At 41.5% G+C, this 12934-nt stretch overlaps 1 protein-coding gene across 5 annotated transcripts in view; it reads right to left on the reverse strand.

Annotated features, from left to right (window-relative positions):
• phactr4b (phosphatase and actin regulator 4b) overlaps nt 1–12934 on the reverse strand; it is an 81262-nt gene that overhangs the window by 4766 nt on the left and 63562 nt on the right. For 3 of the 5 annotated variants that reach the window (XM_062991355.1, XM_062991356.1, XM_062991354.1), the window contains 6 exons: nt 12517–12900; nt 10390–10515; nt 7243–7756; nt 3167–3468; nt 1764–1944; nt 1514–1569 (listed from right to left, as the gene is read on the reverse strand). In XM_062991355.1, coding sequence (XP_062847425.1) covers nt 1514–1569; nt 1764–1944; nt 3167–3468; nt 7243–7756; nt 10390–10515; nt 12517–12900 — 1563 coding nt within the window. The remainder of the gene's footprint in view (nt 1–1513; nt 1570–1763; nt 1945–3166; nt 3469–7242; nt 7757–10389; nt 10516–12516; nt 12901–12934) is intronic. The other 2 variants (XM_062991358.1, XM_062991357.1) reach the window with 1 other exon arrangement.

Below are 12934 nucleotides of genomic sequence, written 5' to 3' on the forward strand. Positions count from 1 at the left end.
TAAATACTATCTTTCTACAAACAAAAATGTGATTTCAAAATGTGTTGGTTTTTTTTGGGTATAGAACTCTTAAGGGATGAGTTTTTTTTCTGTAATCTGTTACAATATTTATATCAGCCAATCAGCAAGACAAAAAAACTTTGGTTTGGGGTGGTCCAGAAATTTAATAGATTAAAATCTATCTGCCAAACAAAAGGGCAAATTGGGGCAAGTCATTATGTCATAGTAGACCTAATAAAGTTTAAAGGAGAAAAAACCTTTACAAATCTGACATTAGCAGAAATATTAACTTTGATGCACAAGTTAAACTGTGCTCTGCTTTTCGTGCCTTCTTTCTATACTTAATAAGTATTATGTTTATGCATATATGATTATACTTTGATTGTATTAGATGCGCTTTATTTTGTGGATGTTGGTTGGTAATTTCTGCATTAATTGTATAACACTGAGAGAAAATGTACCTTAAACATCAATAATGAGGGAAAACTGCAAAACCATTATTATTTCTAATTCAATCACCTCTTGTGGTGAAAGCACATCTTGCCTCTGATTAGAACTCCAATATACCTTCATAATCCTACTTGTGAATTACAGCCTGCATTCTTTTTAACTGGCCACATGATGATGCCCGGCATGTGCAGACAGAGAGAAATTGAGCAAGTTGATATTAGAACACATCCATAACACCTAAACTGTTAAACCTTTGCCCATGCTATACATTTACATTTTTGGCATTTAGCAGACGCCTTTATCCAAAGCGACTTACATTACAGTTACAGTATACAGTCAATTGAGGGTTAAGGGCCTTGCTCAAGGGCCCAACAGCAGAAACCTGGCAGTGGTGGGGCTTGAACCAGCGACCCTCTGATCACTGGTCCAGATTGTTTGTTTGTTTATTAGGATTTTAACGTCATGTTTTACACTTTGGTTACATTCATGACAGAAACGGTAGTTACGCGTTACACAAGATTCATCAGTTCACAAGGTTATGTCGAACACAGTCATGGACAATTTTGTATCTCCAATTCACCTCACTTGCACGTCTTTGGGCTGTGGGAGGAAACCGGAGCACCTGGAGTAAACCCACGCAGACACGGGGAGAACATGCAAACTCCACACAGAAAGGACCCGGACCTCCCCACCTGGGGATCGAACCCAGGACCTTCTTGCTGTGAGGCAACAGTGCTACCCACCACAGGTCCTTAACCACTAGGCTACAGCTGGCCCTATATTATACAATTATCCTGCTAGTTCTTTAGTATTAGTGTTAAGTACAAGAAGTTCTTTCTTTGTTTGATTAATTCCTAATGCCATGTCAGCTGTTATGGCTATTATCATGGTACAAAAAGTAACACAGGAAGGTAAAACATAATTGCATCTGTTGAGTTTAGATCTGCAAGTGCATCTTTTGCATGCATGTTAATACATACTCTTAGAGGGAGAGAAAGTGGTGTGAGGAACGTAAATAAATGCACTAAGCCGGCAAATGCAAGACAATCAAAAAACTGCTTACGTTGTAGAATGTTTCTCTGTTCCAGCTCTTCAGCAGTGGGCCTCTGACTCAGTCGCCTATTGGCAAAAATATCATCTTTACGTAATTATTTAGAAAGACAGTATCGACTTGCATTTCTGAAAAAGTTCATTGTTTTCCACTAGTACTTGTGAAAATGCTGTATTTAAATACTCAGCCACCAGTAGCATCAGAATAAGTAATGAATGAGCATATTTATGAGTATATGAGAGAGAAAGAGCAGTAGCAGGACCTTGTAAGTGCTGTGCCGATCTGTGTGCGGATAGACTCCCACTGCTCTCTGCTCTGCCATGACAGACCTGTGTACTCCCCTCTGGCCTGCCTCTCAGGAGCCTGCCTGTCTGGGGCCGAGGGCCGACTGCTCAGCTTCAGAGCCAAAGTGTCCTTCCGTTTCACCCTGCTGGCCAGACTGTCTGCACAATCACACACACACAGTCAGAAGCAGGTCAACTCAATTTTACTATTAATGTTACATTATTCTACAGTATATGTATGCAGCAAATACACAAATTCAATGATAGCAGTAGTGTTTACCCAACAGCCCCACCCACACAGATTTTTCTTGTGAAACCATCCTAATGCACTATAGCTAAGGCCCCACCTTATTCACTGCCTTAAAAAAATTCCAAATTTAAGGTTTGCATTTAGCAATTGAATATTTTTTATTGGTTTAGCGCAGTGGTCCCCAACCACCGGGCTGCGGACCGTGGGTCATTTATTACTGGGCCGCACAGAAGGACTAAATAATTAGAGCTCGCTAATCAGCAATAAAAACACTGCTTCCATTTTTAACACACAGGTGTTTATCGTCTTATCTCACCCCCAGGTGCAAGCAGCATCTCGTATTCTATTCTCGTATTCATTTTATCTTGTATGAAACCGGTCCGTGGTGCAAAAAAGGTTGGGGACCGCTGGTTTAGCATATGAAATATGAGGCACAATATGAGGCACAATATGAGGCGGTCCTAGCAATCATACGGCAATTAAGTTAGTGTAACAGACTTTTCTGTGGTGTAGTGTGCTGACATTGATTGGTGTGTGTGTTTACGTATTGAGTGCATTTTGTCCCTTTGGGGATTCCATAATGAAAGGAAAAGTGTGCTTCTCTACACACATGATCATCTCTCTGTAGTCTGTCAGTAAAGTATTTTTCTCCCGATAATTTGTCTACACAATTTTTTTTCATTATAAAATAGAAAGCAAAAGGCTAAAGCAGCTAAAAAACACGACTCGGGTAACTGAGTTTGGAAAACTCCTAACCGATTCTGTGTACGCTGAGGGGGTGTGTCATGTGACTCCTGGCAACCACATGGATAGTGCTTCTCCAGTTTACACACTTGCACCGTTGTTTTAAACCAAGACCCATGACATCCATTTGGTTTGTGCATATGTGAAAACAATTTTGAAGCATGGGTGCACTACCGGGTACTGATCTCTGGTCTGCCTAAAAATGGGGGTGCAGGATTTGCTAGAAGTCCAAACCACATCTTGATGTAAGCGATTTATTGTGATTGTCTGGTCTTGTTAAGTCACACCAATGACAGCCCGGTTCCCTTCTGTATAATGTCATCAAAATCTTCTCAACATTTTCCCAACTCACAACCCTCACCTACAAAACCAAGTGTGTTCACTTACTGGGCGGACTCTCTTCCTCTTCATCAGAATCTTCGTCTTTGTACAGTACAGGACCATCTGAATCACTCTCTTCAGGATGCTGGTCTTCCTCTGCCTCCTCTTCCTCACTGCTGTCTGATTCCTCTGGCATGATTCTGATGTTCACGTCTCCTACCAGGCACCTACGGCTACGAGGTTCCAACTCGGGCTGAATTGGAGGGGGAGGCAGGTGTTCAGGAAGTAGCTTTCCTTCGTCATCCTCTTCTTCATCTTCCTCCTCCTCTTCGTCCTCTTCCTCCTCATCAGAGTAGTCATCTTCAGTCCTGAAGAGAGGGTTAAAAAGTGCTTGTTAAAAAATAAATAAATATAATAAAAATACTGAGTTGGTGAGCACTAAAGAAGCAGATTTCTTGGCTATTAGTAAAATCAGCATCATGTTTTTTTTAACTGAATCTCTATACGTTACATTAATATTACTTATACTAACCATGCTATACACTGATCAGCCATAACATTATAACCACCTCCTTGTTTCTACACTCACTGTCCATTTTATCAGCGCCACTTACCATATAAGAGCACTTTGTAGTTCTACAATTACTGACTGTAGTCCATCTGTTTCTCTGCATGCTTTGTTAGCTCCCTTTCATGCTGTTCTTCAATGGCCAGGACCCCCACAGGACCACCACAGAGCAGGTATTATTTGGGTGTTGGATCATTCCCAGCACTGCAGTGACACTGACATGGTGGTGGTGTGTTAGTGTGTGTTGTGTTGGTATGAGTGCCCCGTGGGCAGTGTCCTGTGAACGCTGATGAAGGTCTAGAACAGGGGTGTCAAACTCACGGCCTGCGGGCCAGATCCTGCCCGCCGCGTCATTTGTTCCGGCCCGCGAGAGCTTAAACGACTGTATGATTGTTGTGATGGTTCAAGTCGTTACAGCGACGCGCTTATAATTTAATGCGCTCCTGCGCCTTTAAGAGACAACGTGACATCGTAGTCATGACAACTAACTTTAACCTTCGCTAAGAAGCCATGTGACTTTTACGGCAAAAGAACGCGGGGTAGCGTAGTCAGTAACGTAAACAATAATAAATAAATACAGATAATTATCTTGCAATATAATACCCAAGCATTGTCTGTAAATAGTGGCGTTTATATTCTCAGTTGTTAGTAAATGTTTAGTGAGTATATCACAGCAATTTAGTTACAAATTTACCGTAATTAAATACTGTTATGTTACTTTAGCAATTAGTATCTTTACACACAATTTTAACTCGTTATTTTACGTTTGGTTAAATCTCATATTGTACCAGATGTAACACTTGACTACAGCTGTGTGCTTTTACTGTATTAGGTTCTTTATTGTTTTTATTGTTTGTATTTTTACTTCATTTTGATGCACACAGCTGGGGAGCAAATAAACCGACTGCATTCTGAAGTGAGCTGTCTGTCTGTCTGTCTGTCTGTCTGTCTGTCTGTCTGTCTGTCTGTCTGTCTGTCTGTCTGTCTGTCTGTCTGTCTGTCTGTCTGTCTAGCTGAGAAAGGGGGATAAACTATTAGTGAGGGCAGAATGATTGTCTTAAAAAAAACACTGTAAAATCCTAAATAAACTGCATCTTTCAAAATGCATGCTGATTTTGTGACCTGCAAAGTGACACAGCCTGCCAGTAGATGATGTTACACATATTTACACATGATCCTAAAATGTACAAGAAGATAATTAAGAAAATTAAGCATAAGGAGGAAATTTAATGAAAGTGAAAACAAGTTTGTGCTTCAGGAAGAGAAACCGGTGCGTCTCTTGTGTTATGAGGCTGTGTCTGTGGTAAAGTAGAACAATATAAATGCAGAATTCAGCCTCCAAGAAAAACAGCAATGTGACTGCAATCACAGCAGGATACGTTACAATTGGCCCTTTGAGGGCCACCAAAATGCTGATGTGGCCCTCGGTAAAAATTAGTTTGACACCCCTGGTCTAGAAGATGACCAACTCAAACAGCAGCAATAGATGGGCGATCGTCTCTGACTTTACATCTACAAGGTGGACCAACTAGGTAGGAGTGTCTAATAGTGTGGACAGTGAGTGGACACAGTATTTAAAAACTCCAGCAGCGCTGCTGTGTCTGATCCACTCATACCAGCACAACACACACTAACACACCACCACCATGTCAGTGTCACTGCAGTGCGGAGAATGATCCACCACCTAAATAATACCTGCTCTGTAGTGGTCCTGTGGGGGTCCTGACCATTGAAGATCAGGGTGAAAGCTAAAAAGTATGTAAAAAAGTATGTAAGATGGACTACAGTCAGTAATTGTAGAACTACAAAGTGCTTCTATATGGTAAGTGAAGCTGATAAAATGGACAGTGAGTGTAGAAACAAGCTGGTGGTTATAATGTTATGGCTGATCAGTGTATATAAAGTATAAATGGTATAGACAATTAACATAGACAATCATTTTTCTTTTTCAGATGCCATCCACCCAGAACATGTCTTTGTAGACGCCTGGTCCAGGATTGGCAGGCCTATTTCCATTTATCAATAATCCGATAACTAATATTAAGGAGCCTGCAATTACTAAACATTTTACCGGTCACATTTACATTTATTTTTGCGGCATTTAGCAGATACTTTTATCCAAAGTGACTTACAGTTATGACTGAATACATTTCAAGCAATTCAGGGTTAAGGGTCTTGCTCAGGGGACCGACAGTGGCACCATGGCAGTGGTGGGGCTTGAACCGGCAACCAATATCATGGTATTTCTGGTAGTTTTAATTGAAAGCACACTTAATGTATGGTTTAACAATCACTGGTATTTTTTTTAAGTGAAAAGATTGAAATGTACATATAGCTCTGTCCTCATAAAGTAGAGCTCTCGTTGTAATAAAAAAAAAAATCCACAGCTGCATCACAGTCAGTATTAAATCTTATTAAAGGTAACTGGTGATTCTTTATGGTAATAAATGTATTTAATTATCTTTAGTAATGTCAGTTTTGTTTTGGTCAGGGTCATGTTGGGAGTCCTAGAAACAAATGGCACAAAGTGGAAAAACATTCTGAACAGCATGCCAGTCCATGGGAGAGCATTGTTTGTTTTTACAAACATACACTAAGGGGCAATTCATACCTACTGGCATGCTCTCTAACATAAGAGGAAACTGAAGTTTCCTAACACAGATACTGTTACTGGAAAAATTCCCAAATACAAACAGTTGAAACTGTGCTGCACCACTGATACTATTTACTCCGGTTGTATGTGGTTTGGGTTGTAGCAATAGACAAGCTTTAAATGTGACATTACCAATGTCATACCAAAGCTTTATTTTTTTATTTTTTTTTCAAATGCATTTTCTCCCTTTTCACTAGATTTTTAGCACGTCCATTTTTTACCCAATTGTGTTATGCTTCCTCTCTACTGGTGCTGACCCCCACCCCGACTGAGGAGAGCAAACTGACACATATCCCCTCCGACACGTGAGCAGTAGCCGACTGCATCTTTTCACCTGCACGAGACAAGTTCATATGTGAATCATCCTTGTGCACGGAGAGCCACACACTGATCGCATTATTTCTTTAATCTGTGCAGACACCATCAATCAGCCAGCAGAGGTCATAATTGCATCAGTTATGAGGTCCCTATTCGGCTCCCTCCCTGGATGAACAACAGCCAAACATTGTTCATGTAGCCGCCCAGCCCAGCCGGATGGCAGAGCTGAAATTCGATATGATGTATTTGAAATCCCAGCTCTGGTCCACTAGCGTATTTTACCGCTGCCCCAAAGCTGCGCGGCCCAAAGCTGTTCTTAAGTGTAGTTTTGCCCAGCTAATAAAGCACAAAGCAATTCCAGCAAGTTATGGACACGTTCTTCAATGTGTTGTCCTACTATATAGAAAATTACTACATTTGTACCTCTAATCTGGTAAAAAAAAAAAGTAACACACTAATAATGCATTACTACAAAATTTAATTTCAAAATTATATACAGGTGTAGAGCTTAATTTACAAATACTTTTGGGGAATTACATTTAAAATTAATTTTCTAAAATGCTGGAAATGAAAGTGATTATGTAGGTTTTAGATATTACTCACATTTTTAGAGGCTGGATGGTGACTGGCAGCGGCCGAGCTCCTTGGTATTCTGGCGGAGTCTCGAACAGCAGTGTGTGAGCCCGGTGTGGGGCATTTGGGTGAGGAATGCCAGGTCCAGGGCTGATAAGTGCCCTCTGGATCATGATGTGCAGTGGTACTGGGGCTTGACGTGTAGGTGTCTCTTCCATAGGGCTTGTGGGGTCGAAATGGACAGGCAGTGGGTCAGGCAAAGGATACGGGTAAGAGTGTTGGTGCAGTAGCTGGTGGGGGTGGCCTCTGGGAGGGGAGGGTGGTACGTGTGTAGGGAGGGGTGGAGATGGAGGAGGTGGGGGCAGTGGGAACCCTCCAGGAATGTTGGCTCTATCCTCAGGAGAGAGCATAGGGGGCAGAGAGATGGGCGGGGTTGAGTTGTCAGGGTGGCGTTTGGTGACTGGTGTGGTTCTCTTTGGGGGCATGGGTGGAGATGGTTTAGCTGGAACTGGAAAGGCACCGGCTGCCACTTGTGAAAGTTCAGCTGTTGAACACAGAGGATTATGAGCCACGATCAAAGTAAGATTATGCAGCTTTACTATTTATACAATACAAGAATAAACAATGATACATAACATCACTTACACATGGTCAAGGTTACAAAATCTGGCACCAACAGCTTTTATAAGTCCTTTTAAGAAACTTACATGACTATAGAAAGCAAAATGTAGATATCTTCCACATGCTGAAAAGCAGAAACAACTTCCAGTGACTCCTGACTGTCCATGTCGCAGTGTACATTCAGCTGCCACAGCTATAATGCATGCTAGTAATGCTTCATGTACACAGAGTAGCTGTTAAATAAGCTGCAGCAGAAAAAACCTAATGGAATAAGGTCATGCACCCATAGCCAAATCTGAAAATCGCACTGGATAACCACAAGAGGGCCCAGACAAAGTGTATATACACTGATCAGCCATAACATTAAAACTACCTCCTTGTTTCTAAACACATTGCCCATTTTATTGGCTTTACTTACCATAAAGAAGCACTTTGTAGCTCTGCATGCTTTTTTAACCTGCTTTCACCCTGTTCTTCAAATGGTCAGGACCCCCACAGGACCACCACAGAGCAGGTATTATTTAGGTGGTGGATCGTTCTCATCACTGCAGTGATAATGACATGGTGGTGGTGTGTTAGTGTGTGTTGTGCTGGTATGAGTGGATCAGACACAGCAGCACTGCAGGAGTTTTTAAATACCGTGTCCACTCACTGTCCACTCTATTAGACACTCCTACCTAGTTGGTCCACCTTGTAGATGTAAAGTCAGAGACGATCGCTCATCTATTGCTGCTGTTTGAGTTGGTCATCTTTGAGACCTTCATCAGTGGTCACAGGACGCTGCCCATAAGGTGGGGGTCCTGACCATTGAAGAACAGCATGAAAGGGACTAACAAAGTATGTAGAGAAACAGATGGACTACAGTCAGTAATTGTAGAACTACAAAGTGCTTCTATATGGTAAGTGGAGCTGATAAAAAAGACAGTGAGTGTAGATACAAGGAGGTGGTTTTAATGTTATGATTGATTGGTGTATATCATAGCTGAAGTAAATTAAGGGTGGTTATTGAGTTTAGTGGTTTAATCATGTTGTAACCCAACTCTAGTCATACAGACTAGTAGTACGTTTTGAGATCACCAATATTATGTAGAGGTATATTTTTGACATGGCAGTATTAACGAGCACCATTCCTTTTCTTTGTTCATCTGCTGCATCATTCAACTAATAAATACCTCATTCAAAGCAACATTGAGCTATAAATTGAGTTATAAATCCTATTTTTTAAGGGGAGGGGGGTGTTAAATATGTCCTAATGCAACTGTAACTTACCTGAATTGCTCGGTACAATAATACAATAAGAAAATGGATTAAATCTGGCCGTTCCTGCTTGGTCTGTTTTGTTGCCAAGTTGTTGCTGTGACTTAGTCATGAAACAGAAACTCTGCTCTGCATAAAATGTAAGTAAGCTGCACATTACCATGGACTTTGCCTTTATATGTACTAGCCTGAATGCCTTTATATGTACTAGCCTTTTAGCCTTGCAAACCTGTTTTAATGGTGGTTCTTGAGTTACATTTAATCATCCAGACAATTTTCTTCTCATCATAAGAAAGCAGTTTTTCTTTTTAAACTCTGGCCAAAAAACATCAGTGTTCCTTGTACCTTGTAGTTGGTGCAGTCAAACTGGACTTATTTATACAGTCACAGAAATGTCACCAGTTGTAGTCAATCATAATCACTAATATAAATCTAGGAGATCATGCCACAAAATGTGATACTTTTAAAATTATTAAGTATTTGTATGTGTATTTCTGAGCAAACAAACTGTCATATATCCAGAAAAACAAAAAAAAAATTACATTTTACACAAGCTTACATTCATGACTAATTTTAGGACAAAAGTATTTTTTATCAAAAGTATTTCAGTCACAAAAATAAAAACCAACAGTTAAAGAAATAATTGAAATCAAATGACTGAATCCAATAAAATACACATTCTCTATAAGTGTACATACTTACTAAAGTAGCAGCATGTATGTTCAAAAGGATGGAGACACTAAATTATGAAGTTCAAGTGTGTTTGTGTGGAACTGATGATATTCTTCCAATTTCCGGGTAGTAGTTTGATACAGTATAAATGAACATACTCATTTAAATCCTTCTCGCTGCTAAACATAGATAATATTAAAGCAAGTCATTGATAGGAACAGATCTGAACACATTTGAAGGCTATGATGAACTCCCAGCCTATCTATATAACCGTCTGTCTTTTATCATGCAATGTGTCCGAGTGGCAGTGCAAACAGCTGGGCAGATGCTCCTGGCGGATGGGCGCTGTTCTGTGGTGCTGACAGATCATAATAAGGCTCACACTGTTTGTTACATGCCAATTAATTTTGCTGCATGCAACTTCACTTACTGCAAGTGAGAGCCGAATAAATTTAGTGTTAAACATGCAGAAATGCACTCTGGGCACTCCATGTTAGTCCAGCATCTAAGCTAGAGCTAAGAGCATATGGTGGCAAGGATGATGATGATGCCAGCACATGCAGGGCAGATGGATGATGGAACAGACACGGCAGTATTGCTATGGTGCCAATTAGGCCTTGCTGTTACCTGTGCGCCCGCCTCCTGCTCGACGGTATAAGTACACAGGCAGGGACAGGTATACATCATAGTCCGCCTCACGCTTCCAGCAGGACCAGTAGAGGGGAAAGGGCTCACCCCTGTGCAGGGTGGTTGCTGACAGGGGTAAAAACCATCCCACAGGAGTCAGACACCACAGAAATATAACCACAGCCAAACCACCCGTCAAAGTTTGGCAATGTAAAGGTTAGAGTTAAGAAGTGTCAGGTGTGCAGAAGTAAGAAACAAAAGGAAAGACTGGCTAAAAGGACAGATGTCACACAATAATCCAGCAAGCACAGAAAATACTGGGAAAAGGGCAGCTTGTCAACGTTTGTACAATCACACAAGACTCTCCTACACCGTGCTTGCACACAATACCATAAAAATGAACTAAAATGAAGAACACCTTTCATTGTCATAGAATCATATCATTTTGCCCTAAAGTGTTTTTTTAATTTGGACTTCAAGTCTGGTAACTTTGTCCGAAAAATCGGTAGAATAATAAACATATAGTTTTTCTCCCTGAGGTCTAAGATATAATATACTAACATGTCTAGGAACCACTGTACATATTTTTTTAATGCATTTTCTCCCGATTTTTAGTGCGTCCAATTTTTACCCAATTGTGTTTACATTTACATTTTCAGCATTTAGCAGACGCTTTTATCCAAAGCGACTTACACAATGAGCTGAACACAATGAGGGTTAAGGGCCTTGCTCAGGGACCCAACAGTGGCAACTTGGTGGTGGCGGGGCTTGAACCGGCAACCTTCTGTTTACTAGTCCAGTACCTTAACCACTGAGCTATCACTGGCCCACTGTTATTGCTTCCTCTCTTCTTGTGCTGACCCCCGCCCCTGATTGAGGACAGCGAACAGACACAAGCCCCCTTTGACACGTGTGCAGAAGCCAACTGCATCTTTTCACCTGCACGAGGCGAGTTCACATGAGAATCAGCCCTGTGCACGGAGAGACACACCCTGATCAGCATTATTCCTCTCTCTGTGCAGACGCCATCAACCAGCCAGCAGAGGTCATAATTGCATCAGTTATGGGGTCCTTATCGAGCATTTCCCTCCCTGGATGAACAACAGCCAAACGCTGTTCATATAGCTACCCAGCCGAGCCAGATGGCAGAGCTGAGATTCGATACGATGTATTCGAAACGCCAGCTCTGGTGTGCTAGCGTGTTTTAAATGTTTTTTCATTATTATTTATTAGGATTTTAACGTCATGTTTTACACACTTTGGTTACATTCATGACAGCAATGATAGTTACTCGTTACACAATTTATCAATTCACAAGGTTATATCGAACACAGTCATGGACAATTTTGTATCTCCAATTCACCTCACTTGCATGTCTTTGGACTGTGGGAGGAAACCGGAGCACCCGGAGTAAACCCACGCAGACATGGGGAGAACATGCAAACTCCACACAGCAAGGACCCGGACTGCCCCACCTGGGGATCGAACCCAGGACCTTCTTGCTGTAAGGCGACAGTGTTACCCACTTAGCCACCGTGCCGCCCTCCTAAACTTTTTTTAAATTTATTTTTATGTGATTTTAATTTGATGATTCTGACAATCAGTGGATTCCTCTGGACTTAGCACAGCTCGATACACACTAATTCACACATTGTGAACATGGGAGCAGGTAATATTAGTAATAAATTCAGAGATAAACTCGAACAATTACTGTCCCTAGAAAATCATCTAAGTGATCCCTAATTAACACATATTTAATAGTAAATGTGCACTTTTTACTCAAGGTTATAACTGCCTACTTTACAAACTGAATCCAGATGATCAGCACCCCCATACTATACCATGTACAGTAACAAAAACAACACTGCAGCAAAAAGACTCCTGCCAAGCCTGAAGTCATTAGAGATAATGCTGTACTGAAAGGAAACGATGCCAGGAAAGAAATGAACTTGACACTAATCGAATTTAAAATACTTCCCTGTACTTTAAAAACTATGAAAATGCCAAGAAAAGATCAATATCTTAGTGTTTCTGAAACCTTCGCTTTCTAGACAACAACAGTAGATGAGTTTTAACATTCACATGCGTTTAAGGTCAGATTAGAAATGCGCAGGCAGGAGCACTCACCTAGCAGTGCGGTGTTGGTGGTGCGGTTGACTGGTTTGGGTGGAGGAAGTGGGGGTTGCTTGGCAGGCTGCATTGTCCCCATACCAGAGGTGGCAGACTGGCCAGAGGAGGAAACATGGGGCATGTTGCCCCCAGCGGATGAGACGGCTCGCAGTGGTTTTGCACTTATGGGTGTTGAGGATGATGGAGAATTAGAGGAGGCGGAGGAGGAAAAGGAAGTGGCAGAACTGTGGATGGGCATGTGAAGCTGGGACTCAGTGCCAGGCTGAGGGGTGGAGCTCATCAACCATTTGGGGGGCGCGCCAGGCTGTTTGGGAGGCAATGGCTCTCGCAGGGTGTCCCTCAGAGCCTCAATGTCCGGAACATAGTGACTGCTGTCGGATTCTGAGGAATATAAAATAAAAAATATGTACGGCAA

This window comes from Trichomycterus rosablanca, chromosome 3, assembly GCF_030014385.1.
Source record: "Trichomycterus rosablanca isolate fTriRos1 chromosome 3, fTriRos1.hap1, whole genome shotgun sequence".
In the NCBI taxonomy this organism is placed as follows: domain Eukaryota; kingdom Metazoa; phylum Chordata; class Actinopteri; order Siluriformes; family Trichomycteridae; genus Trichomycterus; species Trichomycterus rosablanca.